General features: G+C 41.6%; 1 protein-coding gene across 2 annotated transcripts in view; it reads right to left on the bottom strand.

Annotated features, from left to right (window-relative positions):
• The window catches only part of MYO1E (myosin IE), a 434,647-nt gene that overhangs the window by 33,292 nt on the left and 374,288 nt on the right, over positions 1–27,067 (bottom strand). For both annotated transcript variants that reach the window (XM_030188689.1, XM_030188678.1), the window contains exons 22-23: positions 22,777–22,922; positions 1,608–1,754 (exon numbers count right to left, since the gene is read on the bottom strand). In XM_030188689.1, coding sequence (XP_030044549.1) covers positions 1,608–1,754; positions 22,777–22,922 — 293 coding nt within the window. The remainder of the gene's footprint in view (positions 1–1,607; positions 1,755–22,776; positions 22,923–27,067) is intronic.

Genomic DNA, 27,067 nt, shown 5'->3' with positions numbered 1-27,067 from the left:
ACAAACAAGGAGACTTCAGTTGATACAGGATAATGTATTGGTGAAGACTCGACACAGTACCGTGTTTTGGCTGGTAGCCTGAATCAGTAGTCTTTAAATAAAATGCAACACCATCTGATGGTCAAAGACCATAGATTCATGAAAAAGGAACAGTGTGGTATTTAAAAAGACCTCTAGTAGAAAAATTTGTAAGCGCGTAATTGAGCTAATGCGGCCTTGGTGAACTTTCACTCTACTATTCAGGAAGGACATTAAGATCTGAAACTGCTATGCGGTTAGCTTTAGATTTTGGTGGTAAAAGCACGTTATGGTGAGGCAAGAGTGCCTACTTTTTTTCTGTAGCAGGGTATCTTTATGGAATGCATTACTGAGCAGCTGTGTTTGTATGGCAGTATTTTACAATTTAAAAAAACTTTTCAAAACACAGCTCCTTGTGGCAGCTACATTCTTGTGGTGCACTCTGGGAATTAAGAACTGTATAATCCCCCAAATTCTATATATGGTGCCTTAAGTTGTACATGCTAATTTGGCTGGATGGCCAAACTGCACACAGTTTAGTTGATTAACACGCCAATCAGAGCCGATAATTGGTACTTAACAATTCGCAGCAATAATTGGCTTTAATTAGAATTTACACGCACAACGTTCTAGGAGTATTCTACAACGCAGTGCGCATAAATTCTAATCCGCACAGTCGAAAAGGGGGCATGGCCATGGGTGTGGAATGGATGGGTCGTGGGCGTTTCAAAAAACTATGTGCACTATTATAGAATACAACTGATCTGCATCTAACTTAGACGCAGGTATTTAGGCCTGGTCTTAGGCGTACTTTATAGAATCATGCTAAGTGTGTGGGTTTTCGGTACCAATTTTTAAGGCACCATTTACAGAATTTGGCCCAATGTGAATTGTATACTATTATGTTTTTTGTTTCATCTATTATATACGTTTATTATATATGTTTTTATGGAGACCGCCTAGGTTGTAGGCAGTGTATAAATTTTAAAAAATAACTAAGGGGTCCTTTTACAAAGGCGTGCTGAAAAATGGCTTGTGATAGTGTAGGCGCAAGTTCTGGGCACGCGCAGAATCATTTTTCAGCACACCTGTAAAAAAGCTCTCTTTCTTCCCCCCCCCGAAAATGGACGTGCGGCAAAATCAAAATTGCCGCACGTCCATTTTGGGTCCGAGACCTTACTGCCATCCATAGACCTAGCGGTAAAGAATTTGGGCGGTAATGACCTATGTGCGTCAGATGCCACTTGGTGCACGTCCGCTACAGACGTCCAAAAATAATTATTTTTCAGATGCGCGCAGCGGACGTACACCAAAATTGAAATTACTGCAAGGGCAACACGGTAACTGGGCGGTAACTCCAATTTGGTGTGTGTTGGGTGCGAGTAGGTGCCTACACGGCTTAGTAAAAGGGGCCCTAACCTCCCTATTTACAAAGCCATGCTAGCGGCTGCAGTTGTGGTAATACCGACACAGCCCATTCACTTAGACATTTGCATGGAATTATTTAGTTAAATTGACATGATTCCTTTTGAGAACGAACCAGCAAGAGGCACAGCCCTGATCACCCCCCTCCCCACCCTGGTACTCACACATTGCTAAATTTCAGAGGTAGTTTCCGTTGCATTTTTTCCTCATAGCGTTTAGATAATAGGCTGAGAAATTCTGTTTTGAACATTGATTCGAGCAAGCTGTCATACTCCTGTTCATGCAGGATAAAGAAATCATCTTGCATAGTGCTGTAAGGAAAGAAGACAACAAGTGATTTATAATGTTCCACAGAACAAAAGAAATCAGAAAGAATTCCATTTTAAAATAAACCTTCCCTGTAATGAATCAGTAGCCTGTGTATGTGATTTTATTTCAGTACAAGGAAATGCACTGCTTCCTTCTATTCTTATGGGTCTTGTAAAATTTTAGGGGGCTATTTTCACTCTGTCCACCATGGAACAAATATGTAGGTACTCTTTAACTATGGCTTTTGCAGCAATTTGCAAAAAGTACGCACATTTTATCTCTTTGAATTTGCTGTGAATACAAAGTATGGCGGATGTTTGTACCAGTTTTCATGCAGGTACTTTTTTCCCTGGAAAATAACATCTGTGGAGTTGACAAGGCATTGTATGAAGGTAACTTTAAAAGGCTTGCATGGCATATATATGTGTCAATAGTGATTTTAAGAAGCCTTACTTACATGTGTAGATCTGCAGCACGCAAATCTGAAAGGGGTCTATTTTGAGCATGTTTGAGCAGGCCTGAAAAGTATGCATGGGTATCTGATTTTGCAACAGCAATGCATGCATATTTACACAATCAAAGCATCAGCTCCAAGGCACACATAGAAGTGTCACATTTGGACCTGGGGTTTGCAGGAGTGATTGTGTTTGAAACACCTCTAAAATCCAAAATTAAAAGTGTTTTAGCCTGTGTCCTTAATTGGCTTCCCTTGGATGCCCTGCCTTCTTCAATCCAACACTTACACATGTAGGTTGCAAAACCAACATTTATAAATTAAAAACTGCAAGTGATGCAACTCTTTTTCTGAACGTGCTGCTCTCTAAATGGCTGTGCCCTCTGTATATACTGCAAATTACAAAGGTCTTTAGAACGTATGTTACAAAAGAGAGCAATCTTCAACAGCTAATTAGCCCATGGTAAATATTCAGCTGATGGTGATCAGCTTTTTTTTTTTACTGCTACCAGCATTATGCCCTAAAATTCAATGCTGGGCCATGTCTTGATATACGTGACCAGCTATCCCTTATGTGGTTAAGTATGATATTTAGCACATAATGGTGTACTTGAAACTGGACAAAGATAGACCTGAGTTTTAGGTGATCTGATTAACTTATGTGGTTCAGTACTACTGATATTCAGCCCTTAAACGCCTAAGAGCCGACTCCACCCCTGAACCGGACACAAAATCGCCAGCTACGGCTTTAATGGTTAGTGCTGGCCTTCAGATAGTAGTGCACATGAGATTTAACTGGACAGGAGCCTTTCCTGGCTAGTTAAATTGCTTTGAATATGGATCCCCCAGTGGATAGGCTGTTTGACAATTGCTCACAGGTAAAAAGTATATGTGGGGGGGGGGGGGGGGGGGGGTCAACATCATACGTATTTTTACCCATGAGAACAGTAGGGGGCTCAGAGGAGTGGTTAGGTCAAGGAAGGCAACAACATGTGTAGTTTTGCATTTTCTTGGTCACTAAACACTCAGATTTGGGAAAAAGTTTTTTTTGGTAAGGCTCAATAAAATAATATATACATGCTATTTGAAGAGACTATAAATAATATCAAGAATTTTTAAAAAACCTTTTTTGGTGCTCAGAATCGTGAAGCATAACAAAGTGGTGGACAAGCTATCGCTTTCCAATCATTGCACCTCTTACGCTGCCGACTCTCAATATGTTCAAAGATATAACCTTTTGAGTTATTTGCAAAATATCTTCACTCCCAACCTAGCATCTATGACAGTGGTTTTGCAGCACGTTTTTGAAGAAAACTTGAATCTCCTGAAGAAGTTACTATGGCAGAACATGACACCATGCAGAGCTTCGAGAAGTGAAATATAAGAAATTTGATAAGAAGATTAAGAACCTATTGGATATGTTGAATAATAAAACCTTCAAAAACTGTTGGAGCCCCTGAGCACGTCACCTTTATATGTTGAACATTTAATCTCAAAGTGGACAACAGCCAACATAACAACAACTGAAGTTTTGCAGCAAACATTATGATTTGAAGCTAAGTACCAATTTGTTTTTTTCCTTTTGTTGAGAATGTGATAACAGATAACAATATGGGCCCTGTTTACCTAGCTGTGCTATAGGCATGCTAGTGTTTTTAGCACAGGAATATATGGGTGTCTCTAGCATTTAATGCATGCTAATTTTAGGGCATTCTAAAAATGTTAGCACACCTTATCTGTCAATGAATCTAGGAATGAAGATATTTTGCAAATAACTCGGCAGGTTATATCTTTGAACATATTGAGAGTCGGCAGCATAAGAAGTGCAATGCTTGGAAAGTGATACCTTGTCCACCACTTGGTTATGCTTCACAATTCTGAGTACCAAAAATTAAACATTTTTTTTTTAATTTATGGTCTCTTTGAATAGCATAGATATATTTTCAAGTTGGTGCAAAGCTTGCAGGTGCAAGTACCTATAAACAGTGTATCATTAGGCACAGTTCTGAAAATTGCCCTGTGTATGTATGAACTGGTTAACAAGTTCTGAAGCCTTCATGGCGATGTTAGTCAGCCCAGTGTTAGAATCATCAGTATCCAAGTCTAAGCATTGACAAAAGGCAAAATTCCCTTCGCAGGACCTGTCTGCATACAAATGTTGCTGTACAACACTCTAAGTGAAATTCATGACAATCTTATAGAAAATGTTACAATTTTTTTTTTGTTTTGTTACATTTGTAACCCGTGCCTTCCCACTCATGGCAGGCTCAGTGTGGCTTACATGGAGCAATGGAGGGTTAAGTGACTTGCCCAGAGTCACAAGGAGCTGCCTGTGCCTTAAGTGGGAATCAAACTCAGTTCCTCAGTTCCCCACAACCAAAGTCCACCACCCTAACCACTAGGCCACTCCTATTAAAAGAAATTGTGGGTGCCATGTTATTCCTGCAACAAGCTTTCTAGAGTTCTACAGCTCAGTGATTAAATAATGCAGTTACACTAGGTTTAAACAGTACACAGTTATCTAGGTCATCGGCTGTCTTCGTATGCCATTACAGTTCATTAAGAAGGAGTGGGAGGTAGACAGAAGTGATGAGAGAGTAACACTTTAGAAATGAAAGGTCTTATATCTCATAATGGGTGAGAAAGCCAATGTGTCTGACAGGCAGATGCTCAAAACTCTAGTGCTGTTCTGAACAGCGCCGTAAAAATACCGCCGGAACAGCACAGAGCAACTTCCTAATGCTCAGCGCTAAAGAGTTGCAAATATAGGCGTGCTCATAGCATTGAGCATTAGAGAGCTCAGCAGAAGGATTGTGCTTGGCGCGTGTGCAAAGGAGTTCTGCGGTAAGCTTGACCCCTGTGCACACACGCCTGGCAAAACCTGAACATGAAGCATACATTGGCATCTATTTTCTGCAGCTTAAATACAAGCACTTTTTTTTTTTTAGCTTGGATGCTTATATTTGAATGCAGGAAACAGATGCCAATGTGTGCTTTCACTTTTGGGTCTGCTGTGACTTGTGCATATTTGTTTCTCAACATCAGCGCTTAAGGGCTTGCACAGGCTTCATTCTGCTTCCAAAAGCAATCAAAACCAGCAGATCTCGAAGAAAGAAGAATCTTCCCTTCTTAATGAGTAACTCAATTCCACTCTAGTTACAGAATCAATGCCTCCCTTACAAGGAGCTACGATCGCTATTTTCTCATTCAACTTTATTGAAAATTATCATTATGAAAACAATTTTCCAAATTTGAAATCTGATCAGCTTCTCTATGCTACTTATATCAAATACACTCATACACATTCAACCAGAAAGAAGAATGAGAAATCCTCTCTTCCAACACACTAACGCCTGCTCCGACCTAGCGTTATTCTTTGCAGAGGTAAGGCAGCTTTGCTCTGGGTGCTCTTTTCTAAGCATTGGGGAGGAATACAAAATTACCTCATTTACCTTGACTAGATTAGCATGCTATCTGCGCTGTTCATCTGCGCGCTCGTTTGTTCCTGTGCTCTGGGCCTCTGAACATTCTGCGCAGGTAAATGTAGGAGCTAGTCCGGTGCTAACGGTTTCTGGAGCCCGTGTTTATTTTTGAGCATTGGGGCCTGAGTTCTTTTGTTTCAGTCATTGTATGTAATCATTCTAATTTCAAATGTTTTCTGTTCATGTGTACTTCTGAAATTCCTTTAATTATAAGGTTGTTAAAGGAGTGATCTTCCTGTGAGAAATGATCTACTGAGCTGTCATTCTACTTTTCTCTGTCATATTTTATGGTACATCTTTGAAGACTCTAATTTTGGCTTGTAGAACTGAAGCAGCAGCCTTCTTTATTTTGAGTCTTTTTCATGTGCAATTAAAAGGATAAAAACCAGGCAATTCCATATACCCCACCTCAAGAACTTTGGTCATTGGGAGGTCCCTTTATTAAACCGTGGTAGGGGGGTCACATGATGCTACCGATCTAGCAGGGCGCCCTGGCGAGCTGCTCCGTGTTGCCTTCTCATCATCTGCAATCATCCCTGTCAAGATGCATCTTTAAAAGGAGACTGAACGGTTCAAAGGATAACTCTTGCTAAACAGAATATCCTGAGGTGTGTTATTGGCAGGATATGTTGAGAAAAGGTACAAAAATCTGCAAAGGAAAATCTCGCACACCAGCAAACAAGATGGCGATGGCGAGCGATAATCTAGTAATTACTTTGGACGAGGCCACAGTACAAGAGCTAAAAAACACCTAACTGCTGTTATGGATAACAAATTATCACAGATTCACCAAGCTATCCAGGAAATTAAGAATGGTATCGATACTCACAACCAACACTTCCTACAGATGGAGGAACAGATAGTCCAGCAGGAGGCCCAAACTGCGACACTAGAGACGCAGCTGTGTGATCTGGATCAGAAAGCCAAGGTCCTGCAGGAACGGACAGAAGATTATGAAAATCAAAGTCAGAGAAACAATCTCTGTCTTAAGGGGCTCCCGGAGTCCATCAAAGAAGGGGACCTTTGGAAATGGCTGGAGCAATGGCTTCCTAATACATTAGAACTCTAGGGAGGCCGACCATGTTCCAGATAGAGAGAGGGCACAGCATAGGTAGGTGCTCGGAAGAGAATTCCAACCCCAGGCCAGTCATCTTTCGCATGCTAAATAAAGAGAATATTTTACAAAATACTGAGCTGTCCAGCCTATGCACTATGAGAACTCAAAACGTTTGCTATTTCAAGATTTCTATGTGAATAGGGCCCCTGAGAAGTTACCTAGATTTCTAGATTTAGTTCACCAATTTGGCACTTTCTCAGGTTTGAAAGTAAATTGTGCCAAATTGGATGTTATGCTATTGCAGGGGGAAGGGGAGGAAGAATGGCATAGGAGGCTTCTAATCACATCCATTATGACCAACATGAAGTATTTGGGTATTTATTTACACCCCTCAGTAATGTATCAGTGAAATATAGTGAACGGTATAGCAAAAATTAAATCTTTATGTCAGAAATGGGTAGATCTTCCCTTATCCCTCATGGGGAAGGTAGCACTGGTTAAAATGATTATGATCCCTAAACTACTATACCCATTACAAGCTTGACCCATTTGGGTTCAGCATAAGGAGGAACTGGCCTTAAAGACCACCTTTTGTAGATTTATTTGGCGGAGAAGAACAGCCCGGATTTGGATATTCTAAATTAATTCTAGACAAGGCACAGGGAGCATTAAACTTTCCGGATATCCGAATATATAATGTGGCAGCACTGTTGTGCTGGATCCATGAGATGATCACAGGAGCATAGAAGTTTATTCGCTTAGATTTGCTATGATCTTGGTGTTGGCCCTACACTCCGATAAGGCTCTGGGAGACCCAGGGAGAATCCTCTTTTTATCACTTTTTGCAGGGGAGGGGAGGAGAGTTTTCCTTCATTTGACCTTCTTCAGAAGCGCTGGGACCTGCTCCACACCCACCAATGGACTTTTTTCCAGCCCATCATTATTGTGAATCTCTATCCCATAAATACGGTAATGCTTGGGCCCCCCCCCAAATTTGCTTCTGTTTCCCCTTTGCTCAATAGTCTGTCGACATGGACCAGGGTGGTTCAGGATACTTCAGATAGGGCATTTCTAAACTTTGTGAGTGTTAGCAGCAGGATATGGGACAGGACTTTACAGCTTCTTTTTTACTTGCCTTGTTTGTTTCTAACTTTTCCTTTCTCAAAATGGTGAGAGACACAGTTTAAAACTGTGAACAGGGTGTATATCACTAGAGCATAGGAGAGTAGATTGAAGTTGTGGGAAGATGGCAATTGGGTCAAATGTAAGGCGCAACCTGGTACCCTACTGCACTCTTTCTTGGAATGCCCGAAACTTACGGTGTGGACTCAGGTTTTGCAATCTTTGAAGACCACCATCCAACAAGATGAGGATTGGGATTACAGTGTTTTGGGATCCTGTCAACCTTTGACGGATAGGGGCATATCCCCTATCACTTGCAGATTTCTTTGCGTTGTCCTGGCCCTGCTGAAAAAGCTCATCTTACAGTTCTGGACCTCAGAAAGCCCAACAGTGGAATTATGGTACCGGAAAATGAAAGAGGTTGCTAGTTTCAAGATGAGACGACAGAAAGAAAAGCGTTTGATACCTGATCGGCGTCGATACTTGCATTTTTGGTCTCAATATGTTAATAAGGTGCTTACACAACATGTATGTCCCTAACATGGATTGCTGATATTTGTTACATGTTCATAGTTTTATTTTGTGGCTACTCCTTTAAGGCCTGGGTGGGATATGAATGAGGGGGAAAGTGGAGAGAGTGGGAGACTTGCTAGACAGGTGACTCTGGATGTATATATGGAGTGGATGTGAGGATAGTGGGATGATTATTATCTAAAAGTGCTGGAGCAATGCGAGTTCAAAGAGTCCTTCTGTATTAGAGGGACTGCTTCGTTTTTATATAAGTCGTTAATGAAGGTGATAGTCTATTCCAATGTGAAAACGACCATTTGAACTGTTTTGTACTTGTACTGATATTGAACATTGTTTGAGCACGTTTGAAAATAAATATATCTTTACAAAAAAAACCTAAGCTGCGGTAAAACGTGGCTTGAAGTAGTGTGGGTGCGTGTTTTGGGTGTGTGCTGGGCCATTTTTTACCACGGGTGAGGAAAAAGGCTTTTTTTTTTTTAATGGGCCGGGAAATGGGCGTGCACTGAAATTAAAACTAGGTGTGCCTATTTACGGCCTGAGCCCTTACCCATTGACCTAGCGGTAAGGGCTCGCGACCTATATGCGCAGTAACCATGTAGCATGCACCAACTGCTGATTACCACCGGGAATGTCCCCTAAGGTAGAAAATTATTTTCTACTGCGAGATTCGGCGCGTGCAAAAACTCAGAATTACCGCCAGGCACAAGCACTAGCCTGGCGGTAGTGCTGATTTGGCGTGCACTACCTGCACGTTAGACCTCCCACGCCTTAACATAAGGGTCTCTGGGTAAGTTAACTCTTATCTGTGCCCTGCTCCTCCACTGCGAAACTTAGAGTCCGTTCTTTTCACCTTGCTGCACCATAAGCCTAGAATAGATTTCCTGAGTTGGTTTGTCATACTCTCTGTGGCCTTATTCAAACCCAGTCTAGAAGCCACTTTGTTAGAACATAAAAACATAAGTGTTGCCATATTGGGACAGACCAAAGGTCCATCAAGCCCAGTATCCTGTTTCCAACAGTGGCCAATCCAGGTCACAGGTACCTGGCAAGACTCCAGAACACTAAAACAGATTTTATGCTGCTTATCCTAAGCAGTGGGTTTTCCCAAGTCCATATTAATAATGGCTTCATTTTTTTTTAAAGGAAACTATCCAAACCTTTTTAAAACCCTGCTAAGCTAACTGCTTTTGCCACATTCTTTGGCAACGAATTCCAGAGTGAAGAAATATTTTCTCTGATTTGTTTTAAATCAGATGGATGTGGGAGGGGCACTAGATGTGGTGTACTTAGATTTCAGCAAAGCTTTCAACATGGTTTTGCACAGACTCATAAATAAACTGAGTACCGTTATAGTATGGGACCTAGAGTAACTGACTGGGTTAAAAATTGGTTGAATGGAAGGAGACAAAGGGGAGTGGTAAATGGAGTTTGCTCTGAAGATAGGAATGCTATCAGTAGAGTACTGCACGGATTGGTCCTAGGGCTGGCTCTTTTTAACATCTTTGTGCGTGATAATGCGGAAGAGCTGTCTGGTAAGGTTTGTCTCTTTGCGGATAATACCAAACTCTGCACCAGGGTGGACACCCCGGAAGGTGTGGATGACATGAGGAAGGACCTAGCGAAGCTTGAGGAATGGTCCAATATTTGGCAACTAAGATTTAATGCTAAAAAAATGCAGGGTCATTCACTTGGGTCACAAGAATTCGAGGGAACGGTACAATATAGGGGATAAACTGCTTCTGTGTACAAAGGAAGAGTGAGACTTGAGGGTGATTGTGTCTGATGAACTTAAAGTTTCCAAACATGTAGAAAAAGTGACAGTCATAGCCAGAAGGATGCTTTTGTGCATAAGGAGAGGGATGACCAGCAGGAAAAACGAGGTGATAGTGCCCTTGTATAAGTCTCTGGTGAGGCCCCATTTGGAGTACTGTGTGCAATTCTGGAGACCGGACCTACGGAAGGATATAAACAGGATGGCGTCGGTCCAGAGTGCAGCTAATTGGAAAGTGGTCTTGGACATAAAAATATAGGACAGGCTTATGAACCTCCGTAAAAGCTGGGAGACAGGAGGGACAGAGGAGATATGATAGAGATGTTTAAATATCTCAAGGGCATTAATGTACAAGAAGTGAGCCTTTTTCAAATGAAGGAAAACTCTGGAATGATGGGGCATACGATGAAGCTACGAGGAAATAGGTTTAGTAGGAATCTAAGAAAGTACTTGTTCACAGAGATGGTGATGGAAGTGTGGAATGGCCTCCTGGTGGACATCGTGGAGATGAGGACTGTGTCAGAATTTAAGAAAGCATGGGACAGGCACGTGGGATCCCTTAGGAAAAGGAAGAGTTAGTGGTTACGGAGAATGGGCAGACTGGATGGGCCACTTGGCCTTTATCTGCCATTATGTTTCTATGTTTCTAAATTTACTACTTAGTAGCTTCGTTGCGTGTCCCCTAGTCCTAGCATTTTTGGAAAGAGTAAACAACTGATTTACCTCTACTGTTCCACTTCACTCATTATTTTATAGACCTCTATCATATCTCTCCTCAATCATCTCTTCTCCAAGATGGAAGAGCCATAGCCGCTTTAGCCTTTCTTGATAGGAAAGCCAGCCCATCCCCTTTATCATTTTCGTCGCCCTTCTCTGTACCTTCTCTAAATCCGCTATATCTTTTTAGAAATGTGGTGACCAGAATTGCATACAGTTTTCAAGGTGCAGTCGCACCACGGAGTGATACAAAGGCATTATAACATTCTTATTTTTGTTTTCTACTCCTTTCCTAATTTTTCTACTCCTTTCCTAATAATTCCTAACATTCTATTTGCTTTCTTAGATGCCGCTGCACACTGAGCAGGAGGTTTCAATGTATCATCAACGATAACACCTAGATCCTTTTTCTGGGCAGTGCCTCCTATTGTGGAACCTTGTTGAGGCCACATTTAAATCTGAATACCTTTCCCCTAATAAATGAAAATCCCAAATTCTCTTATTTGTCCTGTTTCTCTCTAAGCACTAGAAAGAAAAGACTGCTTTTTATGTGTTTGTGAACAGCGTTTCATACATTTAGTAGCAGAATAGAAATGATAAGAACTAATATAAAACATTGCCTCTCTTCATTTCAAGTTAAGAGAGTTTTATTCTTACAACAAAATATTTATCCTAGGAGCAGAGTTTGGATATCATTCCCCCAGATATTACGTCTGCAGAGATCAAGCTAATCGATATTCAAAACCATTTAATTGGCCAGGATCGGCTGAATATTGCCAGTTAGTGACTAGTGGATAGCAATATAACTGGCTATCCGCTGATATTTAGCGGATATTTGGTGGCCATCTTTGGCCACGTGTATAGGTAGTATATCTTTGGCCGGTTTGAACTTAACTGGCCAGAGCTGAATATCAGCTTGGCCAATTAAGTTCAAACAGGCCAAAAATAAACTGGATATTAAATACTGGTCACTGAAAACAGCTAAGCATGGAATATCTGGACTGGTTGATGTAGTGTATCCAGATTTTCAGAAAGCTTTTGATAAAGTTCCTCATGAGAGACTCCTGAGAAAATTTAGGAGTCATGGGAGACAAGGTTCTGGTGTGGATTAGGAATTGGTTATTGGACAGAAAACAGAGGGTTGGGTTAAATGGAGGGGCATAATCGAACGTGGATGACCATTTCTAAGGTCGACCATCTCTAAGGACGTCCATCTTTCGTTTCGATAATACGGTCGGGGATGCCCAAATCTCAACATTTAGGTCGACCTTAGAGATGGTTGACCTTAGAAATGGTCATCCCTGGTTTTCGGCCATAATGGAAACCGAGGACGCCCATCTCAAAAATGACCAAATCCAAGCTCGTTGGTCATGGGAGGAGCCAGCATTTGTAGTGCACTGGTCCTCCTCACATGCCAGGACACAAACCGAGCACCCTAGGGGTAACTGCAGTGGACTTCACAAATTGCTCCCAGGTGCATAGCTCCCTTATCTTCGGTGCTGAGCCCCCCAACCCCCCCTAAAACCCACTCCCCACAACTGTACACCACTACAATAGCCCTTAGAGATGAAGGGGGGCACCGACATGTGGGTACAGTGGGTTTCGGGTGGGTTTTGGAGGGCTCACGTTTACCACCACAAGTGTAACAGGTGGGGGGGGGGGGGGGGGGATGGGCCTGGGTCCACCTGCCTGAAGTGCCCTGCACCCACTAAAAACTGTTCCAGGGACCTGCATACTGCTGTGATGGAGCTGGGTATGACATTTGAGGCTGGCATAGAGGCTGGAAAAAAATGTTTTTAAATTTTTTATTAGGGTGGGAAGGGGTTGGTGACCACTGGGGGAGTAAGGGGGGGTAATCCATGATTCCCTCGGTGGTCATCTGGTCAGTTCGGGCACCTTTTCGAGGCTTGGTCGTGAAAAAAAAAGGGACCAAGTAAAGTCAACCAAATGCTAGTGAGGGACGCCCTTTTTTTTTCCCATTATCGGCCGAGAACGTCCATCTCTTAACCACGCTCCCGTGCCGCCTTCGGTACACTGCTGACATGCCCCTGTGAACTTTGGTCGTCCCCGCGACAGAAAGCAGTTGAGGATGCAAAAAAAAAAATGGCTTTCAATTATGCCGATTTGGGCGACCTCGGGAGAAGGACGCCCATCTCCCGATTTGTGTCGGAAGATGGGTGTCCTTCCCTTTCGAAAATAAACTAGATGGTCATTTCTCTCAGTGGAGGAGGGTGACCAGTGAAGTACCGTAGGGATCTGTACTGGGACCGATGCTATTTAACATATTTATAAATGATATGGAAATTGGAATGAGTGAGCTGATTAAATTTGCAGATGATACAAAACTATTCAAGGTTATTAAAACATGCATGGACTGTGAAATATTGCAGGAAGATCTTAGGAAATTGGAAGACAGTATCCAAATGGCAGATGAAATTTAATGTGGACAAATGCAAAGTGATGCACATTGGAAAGAATAATCTGAATCATAGTTACCTGATGCTAGGGTCCACCTTGGGGGTCAGAAATCAAGCAAAAGATCTATGTGTCGTTGTAGATAATACACTGAAATCTTCTGCTCAGCTTGCAACAGTGGCCAAAAAAGCAAACAGGATGCTAGGAATTATTAGGAAAGGGATGGTGAATAAGACCGAAAATACTATAATGCCTTTGTATTGCTCCATGGCGCGTCCGCACCTTGAATATTGCATTTAGTTCTGGTCGTCGTATCTCAAAAAAGATAAGACGGAATTAGAAAAGTTTCAAAGAAGAGCGACCAAAATGATAAAGGGGATGGAACTCCTCTCATATGAGGAAAGGCTAAAGAGGTTAGTGCTCTTCAGCTTGGAAAAGAGATGGATGAGGGAAGATATGATTGAGGTCTACAAAATCCTGAGCGGTGTAGAACGAGTAAAAATAAATCGTTTTTTTATTTGCCCCAAATGTACAAAGACTAGGGGACACTCGAGGAAGTTACATGGAAATACTTTTAAAACAAATAGGAGGAAATATTTTTTCACTCAACGAATAGTTAAGCTCTGGAACTCTTTGCCGGAGGATGTGGTAACAGCGGTTAGTGTATCTGGGTTTAAAAAAGGTTTGGACAAATTCCTGGAGGAAAAGTCAATAGTCTGCTATTGAGAAAGACATGGGATGCAACTGCTTGCCCTGGGATTTGTAGTATGGAATGCTGCCAAGATTTGTGTTTCTGCCGGGTACTTGTGATCTGGCTTGGCCACTGTTTGGAAAACAGGATATTAGGCTAGATGGACCATTGGTCTGACCCAGTATAGATACTCTTATGTTCTTATGTTGACTCTGGGCAGCCAGTGCGCATGTGCTTTTAGAACTGCAGGCTAGGTGCAGGCTGCCACTGAGACAGCCAGCAGCATAGGAACACCTAGGCCCACAGTGCCGGTGCAAAAATGGGAGATGTGAGTATGGTGGCTGCCAGCACAGGAGATATGAGCATAGTGAAGATGGCAATGTGCGTGGAACAGGCCCAGCCTATGCATCATTTTGTGAAGGGCTCTTTCAGCTAGTAACCTGTCTGATTTTAGCTTTACAATGCCTCAATATTCTTCCCTCAAGTAAGCAAAATGTGTAGTGATACTTTCATCTGATTTTCACTAGTGTTTGCACAAGTTCTTGCATATGGTTTTTTCCTTTTTCTTGTAGAATTTATGACCCCTCCTAAAGTGGTGGGGAATTAAACCCTTGCACTAAACTTTATAAGCAAACTGACTTGCAGGCTTTTCCTGTTTATTTGGTCTATTCATACCCCGTCTTTAAATTTGGACCTTGTTAATCACGCCAAGATCTTTTATGATGAATGATTCATACAAATGAAAATACAGCTTAGCTACCCCACTGCTGACGTGGGGGAATTCATTCTGTTGTTCACAAAGAGACTCATTTTGCTTTTGTTTTTTTCCATACACATATGCTAACATCGTCTTAGGTCCGTAGACACAAGCCATTTTTCATAAAATCGAACGACAAGGAAAGCACCGCAGAACTTTTTATGACAACGCTAAGCTCCCTGACAGTGAATCAGAGACCTCATTAACACACACTGAATCTGAAACACTCCAACTGTGTCCAGAAACTGCTGGCCAATTTTACATACAGCCCAAGTCACATTTGTACTGTCTATTTCAAAGCTTTTTAGTGTCCGCTCCTCCCCACTCAAAGCTCTGATATAACTGAATTGCAGCTCTAGAAGTACAGAAACAACTCACTGGATTTAAGAACCCCCCCCCCCCCCCCACTTTCTTTGTTGCAATAATGAAAGTGTTACATTAAACCTAACAAGCAATTTGAAACAGCTGAGAAAAGAAACCCCTGAAAGGAAGCATTAGAGGGGAAACACTAACCGATTATTAACCCTAGAAATGCTGCAATTGTGTACAAGGGACTTCAGGGTGAGCTATTTTTGTCCATGGGATATCGTGCTGCTTCTATAAAAACTCTTTCCCGGCTGTGGGGTGGTTCTGGAACAAAACCTCCCTCTATAGTTTTGTGCAACGTGGGAGGCTACCGGCTTACCTCTTTTCTGTCTTTCTGACTCTCCTATTCCCCGTACGGTTCACAAATGGAGTTCACGTTCCCTTTTCTCTTTGTACTTATTCCTATGGTTTTATATTTTCCTTCAATTATTTTAAGCTTGTAAACCACACTGAAAGATTTTTTCTCTAGTGCGGTGTATCAAAATTTTAAATAAACCTGAAACTGTTGTTCTACAGTGAAACTGGTTTTTAATTTTTAAATGAAAGGTCCCAGAGGGGTGAGAGAAGAAAGAACATTACTATTATTATTGTCAGCAGCAGCTGGGTAACACAAAGGGAGATTATCTACTAAGACCATGCGCTTGTCGGCGGCCTTTAGGATTTAAGGGGACAATTTTCAGACTGACTGCTGCGGAACAAAGCCCACAGGTACTTTTCATCCATGAACCTTGCACTAAGCTTCAAAGGAAAAGTAGGCACATATTTTGCCTTTGAAAACTGCTGTGGGAAAATGCAGCTGCTCTTTGTGTGGCTAGGTTTTCCTTGATAAATACAGTCTATGCAACACAATTTTCTGACTCCACTGAAAACACGGCCCTGGGAGCACTGCCCTTACTTGCGGCCAATGGTTAAGTGCAATCAGGAATGATGCAAGCACTTTAGCTGTACTGAGGGAGGACAATTGTCGGAGCAACAACTTGTGTGTGCAAATTGCAACTTATCTGCGTAGATGACTTCTAAAAATTCTTCTCTTGTAATCAAAGGGGAACTCAGGCACTTATAAACCATGCAGCATTTTTTGTCAGTTCTAATTTTGGACTTTAACATCATATGGTACCCCTTCATCACCTTCCATATGATTTTACATGATGGCCCTGATTTGCTAAGTGTTTTCCCTAGAGTTATGGAATGAGATTAAAGCCTTAGTGGTCCTTTTACTAAGCTGTGGGAAAAAGGGCCCTGCGGTAGCGACGGGGGCCATTTTTCCCACGCAACAGGGCCCTTTTTACCGCAGTAGGTAAAATGTCCCCTCCCCTTAAAAAATGGCCACGCGGTAAGATAATCCTATTGAGGTGGCGGTTAAAGGCTTCTGCAGTAACCTGGCAGTAGCCGGACAGTGCGCGGCGATGCCAGATTATCACCAGATTACAGCTGCGCTACAGAAAAAAAAAAGAAAACTTCTGGAGTGCCGGAAATGGCACGCACTCCAGCTGGAACTACCGCCGGTGGCCACATAGGGCCAGCAGTAGTTCTATGAAGGGGTGAACAAACGTGTGGATAAAGGTGAGCCGGTCAATATTGTGCATCTGGGTTTTCAAAAGGCGTTTGACAAAGTACTTCATGAAAGACTCCAGAGGAAACTGGAGAGTCATGGGATAGGAGGTAGTGTCTTATTGTGGATTAAAAACTGGTTAAAAGACAGAAAACAGAGAGTAGAATTAAATGGTCAGTATTCTCAATGAAGGGTAGATAGTGGGGTTCCCCAGGGGTCTGTGCTGAGACCGCTGCTTTTTAACATATTTATAAATGATCTAGAGATGGGAGTAACTAGTGAGGTAATTAAATTTACTGATGACACAAAGTTATTCAAAGTTGTTCGATTGCAAGAGGATTGTGAAAAATTACAAGAGGACCTTACGAGACTGTGAGACTGGGTGTCTAAATGGCAGATGACATTTAATGTGAGCAAGTGCAAAGTGATGCATGTGGGAAAGAGGAACCCGAATTATAGCTACGCAATGCAAGAGTCCACATTAGGAGTAATCGACCAGGAAAGGAATCTAGGCGTCGTTGTTGATGATACGTTGAAGCCTTTTGCTCAGTGTGCGGCGGTGGCTAAGAAAGCAAATAGAATGTTAGGTATTATTAGGAAAGGAATGGAAAACAAAAATGAGGATCTTATAATGTCTTTGTATCGCTCCATGAAACACCTCCAATATTGTGTTCAATTCTGGTCACCGCATTTTAAAAAAAGAGGAAATTTAAAAGCTACAGAGATGGGCTACGAAAATGATAAAGGGGACAGGATGACTTCCCTATGCGGAAAGGCTAAGGTGGCTACGGCTCTTCAGCTTGGAGAAAAGATGGTTGAGGAGAGATATGATAGAGGTCTAGAAAATAATGAGTGGAGTGGAACAGGTAGACGTGAATTGTCTGTTTACTCTTTCCAAAAATACTAGGACTAGGGGACATGCAATGAAGCTACAAAGTAGTAAATTTAACACAAATCAGAGAAAATGTTTCTTCGCTTAATGTGTAATTAAACTCTGGAATTCGTTGCCAGAGAATGTAGTAAAAGAAATTAGCTTAGCAGGGTTTAAAAAAAGGTTGGATGGCTACCTAAAGGAAAAGTCCATAGACCATTATTAAAATGGACTTGGGGAAAATCTACTGCTTATTTCTAGGATAAGCAGCATAAAATGTAGTGTACTTTTTTGGGATCTTGCCAGGTACTCGTGACCTGGTGGGGATGCCCAAGCCCCGCCAGCTGAAGAGCTCCACAGCCAAAACTTCCTCAGGTATGAGGAAGTTGGCAGTGTGCTTTCCAACTGCTCGATGCCAACACTCCTCAAGCATTCTCAGTTCATATACATGAACTGAGCATGCAAGTGCTGGTGGTATCAGTGGTTGGAAAGCACGCTACTGACTTCTTCACATCTGGTGAAGTTTGGGCCATGAAGCACTTTGGTTGGTGGGCTTGGGCAACCCTGCCATCTATTCAGGGTACTGCAGTTTGGAGGGGCCCAAGCCCAAAATGGGGGGCCTAGATTCCCAAGGCCCCCCCTGACTACACCACTGGTGGAATTAAAAAAGGTATAGAGAAGGCAACCAAAATGATTAAGGGGATGGAATAACTCATACAAGGAAAGGCTAGACAGGTTGGGACTCTTCAGCTTGGAAAGAAGATGGCTGAGGGGAAGATATGATAGAGGTCTATAAAATCCTGAGTGGAGCAGAACTGGTATATGTGAGTTGGTTATGTACTTTTTCAAAAAGTACAAAGAATAGGTGACAAACATTGAAGTTACTATGTAGAGCATTTAAAACAAATCGGAGAGAATATTTTTCCATTCAGCCTATAATTAAGCTCTGGAATTCATTGTCAGAGAATGTGATAAAAGCAATTAGCATAGCCAGTTTTAAAGGGTTGGACTAGTTCCTGCAGGAAATATCCATAAACATTTATTAACAACTTGGGGAGAGCCACTGCTTATCCTTTTGGGTGGGCAGCATAGTATCTAACTAAGCTGTTGGATCCTGCCAGGTACTTGTGACCTGGATTGGCTACTGTTGGAAACAGGATATGGTCTGACCCAGTGTGGAAAATCTTGTGCTTTTCTGATAAAACTGTTCTCACATCACGTGTCTGTCCCTGAAGAAAGAGTTTTTGGTAATAATAATAGGTCTGCATATATCTTTGGTTTCCTAAAAAGGGAAAAATATAAGAAAAAAATGTTAGGACAAAACAGAAGGAGGCCTTGGATCAAGATCCAAAGAGAGAGCGATGTGGCCAAGATTTTGAGGAATCTGGCCACTACTGTTGCTTTACCATCCAAACTTCAGTTCTGTCTGAAAATATTTTGGATGCTGGAGGCTTCTGGAAACAAATATTTGTATGGCTTCTTCTTGAAGGAAAAGCTGCTGATTAGTGAAGCTACTGCTTCCAAACCTACTTCTACTTAGAGTTTTCCTTTTTGCCAGAGCATGACCGGAGCCAAAAATCTCTTAAAGTCTGGATCTTTTTAAAAAACTGTATTATTCTCTTGGTCAGACCCTTCCTGCCTGCTTCTGGGTTCCCATGGTGGTATGCTGAGAACACTGCTTTTTTACAGCTTATGAGATCTATGTACAAGGAGAAAAGAAAAGAAATAAAACGGATAGATTTAAAAAAAAAGAGAGAGAAATAGAAACAAGAAATAAACAGGTAGAAGAGAATGGAGTCAAGACTCCTCACTGGTGAAAGCAATATGAATGTTACCCGTATTTGTACATCTGACCAATGAGCTGCAAGGTCAGGCTACTGTAAGCTTGAAACAAAGAGCTAAACCTGGGAATACAATGCCTGCTTGGCAGTGCTTGCGATTTTTATTGCCTAGCTGTTGATTCTTCTCCAACAGAAGCTGATGATCTTTCCTTCAAAGGAGGAGGAGGAGGAGGAGGTGGCAGGAAGCGTTAGATTTACGGAAACAGGGTAGTCATCATTTAACTATAAAATCAGACTGATTCAGCTTTCACAGGCACATAAATCTTTCTGCAGTAGCAGATACACGCTAGATAGAAAAAAAAATCTTTCAGTGTTTTGAGCCTGGGAGGAAACTTTGTACAAAAATAGGAGATCTAATGGGGAAAAGGCATATAGACAGCGATTCCATAAGTGGGCAAATAGCGCCCAGATTCCGGTTAGAATGCTAGTGTCACCCTGCATCAGAACGCTTACATGCCTGCAGTGACATCAACTATACACATGTACTAAAGATTATTAAAGATGTATATTTTAAACTGAGATTGATAAGAAAGATGAAAAATTTACAGAAACCACAACATTTTAGAATGGTGGTACTGAATTTAATCGTTCCATGTTTTGATTACACAAATGAATTGCTGTTGGGACTTCAGAAGACGCAATTGAGAGCTTTACAGACAGCCCAGGAGTCGGTGGCCAGGGTTTTGATTGGAATGGCTAACTTCTGAAAAGCCTGAAATGGTTACCTATAGAATACAAGATTCAATTTAAAATGGCCTGTTTGGTGTTTAAGATATTACACAACAAGTTTCAGAGATATTAGCAATGAGACTTCATGCGTATCAACCAAATTGACCACTAAGATCAGAAACTCAGAAATTGTTGGATATGCCATCTCATCATGTGATACGTTCTAGTGAACACAGAAGTAAAATTTTCTACATTGCTGGACTAGCTTATTGGAATAAATTGCCTTTGCGAATACAGAATATTACAGACTTTAAGGAATTTAAAACAGGGCTTAAAACGCTATTGTTCATGAAAGCCAACAGCTGGGGTAATGTATGACATGCCAGAGAATTTGATTCAGGACTTTGATTTGTTAAAAATTGTGAAGTGTCTTTTTTTGTTGTTTTATTTGTTTTTAGACTATGTATGTAATTATGTAGTACGCTGAGAACTATGGATCAAGTGGAATAAAAATTCTGAAATACAATGAAATAAAAATAAATAAATAAATGTGGCAAGAGCAGATGTAACAAGTTGTGCATGTACGTGGCAGCACAGTCCATGCCCCTACCATGCTCTGCCCATGTAAATGCCCCCTGTCATTTACACCCTATGGGCTAGATTCTATACATGGCACCAAAAAAATAAGCGCTGGAAAAAAGAGCTGTTCTATAAGTCGCGCTTAAAGTTAGGCGTGGTTTGTAGAATAGCGCTTACGCCTGGGAATCGAGCCTAACTTTAGGTGTGGCCATATGCACCAACTGAACTGTGGTGTAAATGTATGCACTTGCATTAGATGCATAGCCCCTGATGCACCTACTTCTCTTTAAGGAATACTAGTTCGAGTGGCTGAAAATGTGCTTTTATTATGGCGTGAGCATCTTGATAATGGCAGTGAGGTCTGTTGGCAGAATGGGTCTGGAAAAGACGGTGGTAATTATAATTTTGAACCAGCAGAACCTTTAGTAGAATCTTCTTTTTATTTGAAGCATGTTTGGAGAGAAGATTTTATTGTTGACATATCTTTTCCCTAGGGTTTGTTTTCCTTGAAGTGGCTCATAGCGAAACATGATTTCATGTCAGAAGAGTAATCCCCCAGCCGGCACGATCAAATAAGTGCATTTAAGCTATTTTTTAAATACGTATGAGAAGAATTAACTATTTAATAAAATATTTTTTGATAAAAGAGAAATACATTTTGGATTAGTGACGATCATGGAGAAATAAGTCTTGACTGGAAGAAAGCTTAAATGTCTGTTGAGCTTCTCTGCTGAGGACCTAAAGATATAATTCAATCGAGTCCTTTTCTATGCATTGTGATGGTTATGAGTCTTGATTCTAAATAATTTTTTGCCAATTATAAAAGTTATATTATGGTGTGAGCACTTCCTCCAGCCCTCTAGCTGTGTGCTAGAACACGCATGTGTGTTATAGCATTCTGTAATTTATGTATGTATCCATGCACCCCACACATGCATCGCCCAAACTCTGCCCAGGCACATGCCCACTGGTAAAATATGTGCTATCTAATCACGGTGCTTCTGCTGGTTGGTATTTTATAAGAGGTCTCTTAGATGCATAAATAGTGGAGGAGTGGCCTAGTGGTTAGGGTGGTGGACTTTGGTCCTGTGGAACTGAGTTGAATTCCCACCTCAGGCACAGGCAGCTCCTTGTGACTCTGGGCAAGTCACTTAACCCTCCAATGCCCCATGTAAGCCACATTGAGCCTGCCATGAGTGGGAAAGCGCGGGGTATAAATGTAACAAAAACAAACTACAATGCCACCATTTATACACTTTCTTGTCACCTATAAGTGGGTGGTTAATTACAGAATTACTCCCTCAATGTCCAAAGTCTGCAGAAACCCATACGTTAGTACACTGATCTCAAAATGCAGAAACTGTTCAGTAGTACTTTCTGGATCAGATATTTCCTCTGAAAAATGAACACAACTTATTTGTTTTTTAAAAGTAGCTTTTCTACATTGATATTATTCATTACTATTTCATTCTAGTATATTGCTTGGCTAATTTCTTTGGGGGTAATATTCAGCCCACGGAGATATGCGGCTTCCAAGAGACTTCCAGCTGTAGACTGACAAAACCCTAGATATGAAATGCCCGGGCATGTGCAACTCTCCGGCACTCAATATCTGGGTATGTCTGCTGATCTGGAGGTTAACCGGGCATCAGCCAATATTCAGATCAGTGTCCAGTTAACTCGCCGATTAGCGGACTGAAAATCACCACTAACTGCCTAAGTTGCCTCTCCACTCTAACTCCACCCCAAGCTGCCCCTAATCTCGCTGGTTAGGAGATAGTTGGTTAGTGGAAATAGTCAGTGGCACTAGCTGGTTAAATGCTGCTGAATATAGGTGATCAGCTCGTTTTAGTGGGGTTTAACTGGGCAGGAGCCTTTCCTGTCCGGTTAAACCCTTTTGAATATTGAGGCCTTTATTGCTGTTCTTTTTCTTGTTGATTTCTCTTTGTGGCTGTCTTTTGGTTCATACTGTGCAGATGTATGTTCGATGTTCACGTATTTATGGTTATGTTTATGTCTTAGACTATTTCCATCTATTATGTACCACTTGTTTTATTTTTGTAAATCTCTTAAATATAATAACAGTATAATAATGCACCTGTATTGGCAGCTCACCTTTCAGTTCAGTCTTGTTTCCATAGACACTTACCTTAAAGAAACTGAGAGAATTCGTTCTACCTCAATTCTCCGTTTTAAGACCTCCTTCACAAGACCTTTCTCTGCACCCTGCTTCACTTTTTCCCGCCCAATCAGGTACACACATTTTGGAGTCAGGATGAGATCTCGTTTAATACTCTGAAACATAAAGACAAAAGGTAAAAGAAACTGGAATAATAGCCATGATAAGCTTTCAGCAATTACCAAGAGGCATGGCAGGAAATGGGCCCATCCTTGAGTCCAGAGTCCAGTCTCACTGCTCTCGGCGCTCAGTCAGTATGAAAATGTCTAACTGAAAACTGAAGGATTATATTTGCAGTTTATTAAGTCTCTCTTGGGATGCATGAAATATCTTTTATTCTGCTAATATATTGAGAATACATATTACCACTGATGCACAGTCTTACACTCCCTGATTTTATTTGACGTGTCTCTACCAGTCAGAGACAACCAAGCTTTAAAAGAACATGTTTCACACACCTAATCAGTCAAATTCTCTTGCAATGACAAGCAGACCTTTTCTGTTGAGAAAAACAATACTTATCAACAAATACACTCATATTTGTCAACAAATGCCACATTTAATTAAGACTGCTCCTTCTAACCAGGACTGCCAAGAGGAGGAGACAGGGGGAGGGGGTAAGATTCCCCAAGGCCTGGCCTCCAAGGGGGGGGGGTCCAGTTCTGGCAGCCCAGGTGAGATCCAGCATATTTCCCTCCCTTCCAACCAACCCCCACCCCCACGGTCCTCTAATTGCCTGGAGTTATTGAATAGCAGGCAGCAGCGATCAAGGGAGACTGATCTGTTGGCCATAGGTCCTTCTTCCTGCCGTGTCCCGCCTATGTGGAAACAGGAAGTTACTTTAGAGGAGGTAGGATGCGGCAGGAAGAAGGACCTTTGGCTGGCAGAGCAGACTCTCTTGATTGCTGCTGCCTGCCATTCAATGACTCCAGGCAAGTAGAGGACTGTGGGGTGTGGCACAGTGGAAGTGGGCCCCTTAACACTGTTTGCTCCAGGCTCGGCTTTGTCTCTCAGTAGCCCTGCATCTAACAGCAAACAAGGGATATTGGAATGTAACTTAACTGTATTAGGGGTATGTATGTACTGTTTGACAGCATTTGGCCTCCAGCACAGTGATGTAAGGATGAGTCATCAAATGATCTCCAGTGGTAGCCTCATTGTACTACTTCTAGAGCTCACAGCAGCCATTTTAACACATGGAGCCACTACAGGCAACAGCAAATGGAGAGTGATTCTACCTGGGATACCATCAGTGCAACACCAGGGATGTAGGTAGGCCCCAAAGGGGAGGGGGGAACCTCAGGAAGGGGGAGTCAATCTCTTGGAGGGGTCTAATATTGGGTGGGGGGGGGGGAGGTTCAGCAAGAATTGGCAGGAGGTTTGGGAGAGTGTGTCTGAATTGGTTAGGGGGGAGGGAGAAACTGGCAGAGGCACTTACACAGATTCCTGCTTACCTTATGCGGGTCCTGGCTTAATATTGGCCAGAACCCACATAAGTACAAGCGGACAGCAGCAGTCCGGTCCAAACTGTACATTTGATGTTGGTGCCTGCACAGAGCCCAGCAAGAAAATCTAATAGAGATATCACTAGCGAATGCTGAGTGGGTTATAAATATATATAAGAAGACAGTTCTTCAAAAAAACTGAACATGACAAAGCAAAGAAAGTGAAGTGGGAAACCTGTTGGATATAAATTGCCCACTACTTAGAGATAGAATTGAAAATAGCATCCAGAGAAGATTATCACAAATTCTGAAGGTGCTATGAAGGTTTTAGTAGTGGTGGGAGAAATTGCTGTTAGGGAGATATTCGATTCAGAGGTGTAGCTAGGTGCGGTGCTAGGGGAGTAACTGCTTCCCCAAACAGATTTTTTTTATTTGTTTTTATTAATTTCAATAAACAGCTTTACAACAAGCAATTCTTACATAAGGCATTGAAATAAACTTGTACATTGTAAAAAATCATTGTGTGCACTAGAATTTTAATTTCTGCCCCAAACAGATTTTGAATTAAATGGCATCTATACAAATTGGGCCTGCAGCCTTGCACTGGCACCTATTTTACAAAAGGTCTGCTCCCTCTGACATCAAAACCTGGCTATGCTTCTGATTCAGTTATGATAAAATCATAGGCTGGTGAAACCACAGGGGCCCTGATCACAGGAAGACTTTGCACAAGAAAAACATATCCACCAAAACGTTTGGGGCAGGGATACAGATAGGATTTATTAGTTCTTGAAACCAAAGAGCTCATGATGAAACACTTCAGGAAGCTGATGAGGTTCATAGTTGAGATTAAAACTGAAGCTGTAAAAGGGTACAGAAAAATCCAAAAGCTAAAGTTTGTGTGGGTTACATAAGAGGATAAGAATAGCCATACTGGGTCAGACCAATGGTCCACCTAGTCCAGTATCCTGCTTTCAGCAGTGGCCAATCCAGGTCACAGTTGATAAGATGCCCACACAAGGCCTATTGTCCAAGGAAGGAACGAAATATAGACCTATTCATTTCATATCATGTTTAGATTTCTGATTTTTTTTTGTATAATGTAACAAGGTACAATTGGAATTTCTGGGACTGTTCTAGAATGGTTTACTAGCTACCTCAAGGATCACTCTTATCAACTTTGTTTTCAGGATTCTGCAACCCCATCTCTCCCTCTCAGTACTGGTGTTATACAAGGTTCTATCTTACACCCTTTTTTTTTCAATATCTTCCTCAATCCTCTGTTAACCATAATCCAAGATCACTCTTTTACCCCATTCTGCTATGCAGATGATGTTCAGATACTCTGCAAAACTATCGATGTCTCATCGCTTACCCGTCTAAACACCTGCCTCTCTCAGGTTTCTTCCTGGCTCTCAGACAATCTGCTCTATCTTAACACATCTAAATGTGAATCCACTTCTCTTGCTCCCTCACTTAATCATACTCATTTTCCTTTAAAAGACACTGTCAAAATCCTTGGTGTCACTTTCGATTCTCACCTTACTTTCAAGCCCCAGATAGATTCTGTATTACGTTCTTCCTTCTTAGCTATTCATTGACTCCGCTCAGTCCATCTGCTTCTTCCTGTTGCTATTCTTTGGCCTCTTCTTCTAGCACTAATCATCTCTCACTTAGACTACTGTAACTCACTTTACGCTGGTCTTCCTCTTTCCTTATTTAAACATCTTCAGTTGATCCAGTCCACAGCAGTAAAGTTACTCCATAATGTACATCGCTTCAATCATGTCACGCCTCTCCTCTATTTTGAACATTGGCTGCCAGGTTTTGCACACATCACATTCAAGATTCTTCTTCTAGTATATAAACCAGGCTCCCATCCACCCCATGTATCTCAACACCCACCTGATCTCATACACTCCAATTCAGTGTCTTTGCTCTGCTCACCATGATTTACTGATACTACTCACTCCATCTCAACTTTTTCTCCCCACCTTTGGAATGATTTGCCATTACACATCAGGAATCAGTCCACTCTGTCAGGTTTTAAGAAATTGGTCAAGGTTCATCTTTTCTCTCTGTGTTTCTCTGACTTTGGCTAGTTTTTTTTTTTTTTTTAAATATCTGACATGCTTTTTATGTTTGTCCTTGCATACCAGTTTTAATGATTGCTCTTTTAATATGATTTTATTGTAAACCGCTTAGTGATTGCTCTTTTATTAAGCTATTGAAAACCACTTAGTTGCCTATGTGTAGGCCTTTTTAGTGGTATATCAAATGTTTGGAAATAAATAAATAAAATAGTGGAAAACCCCTGCAGGGATTTATGAGATTACTGAGGAAGTGATACTATCCACTCCCTAGAGGTTGAGTAGAAAGAAATGTTTTGTCCTCTTTCTCCCTCTCTTTTTTTGGGGGGTAAACAGTATAATATATAAGAACCCAGGATGGCTGAAAAGAGGCCAGTACTGGGGTGCATACCTGTGGTTTGAATAATGCTAATTAAGTGAAAAATGCTTTAGAATAAGCTGAAAGGAGAAGCTTATAGAAGTATGCTTAAATGCAAAGAACATATTCAGTCAACACTGTTTAGATGTAATATAGCAGGTGGAACATAGGTCATTCAGTAGAGAATCCACAAAAGTGGAGAACTCAAAGAAGTCCCACGGATAGTTACTAGACAAAGCAGGAAGTGGGTAAAAAAACCAGGAATCCCAGAGACTGGATTTCAGTAAAGATGAATCAAAGTTTATTAAACCATATATTGACTCGACACAACGTTGTGTTTCGGCCAGAAGGCCTACATCAGGAGTCTA

Source organism: Microcaecilia unicolor, chromosome 1, assembly GCF_901765095.1.
Source record: "Microcaecilia unicolor chromosome 1, aMicUni1.1, whole genome shotgun sequence".
In the NCBI taxonomy this organism is placed as follows: Eukaryota; Metazoa; Chordata; class Amphibia; order Gymnophiona; family Siphonopidae; genus Microcaecilia; species Microcaecilia unicolor.
Note: the sequence above shows the minus strand (reverse complement) of the source record. Positions and strands in the feature narration are given on the sequence as shown.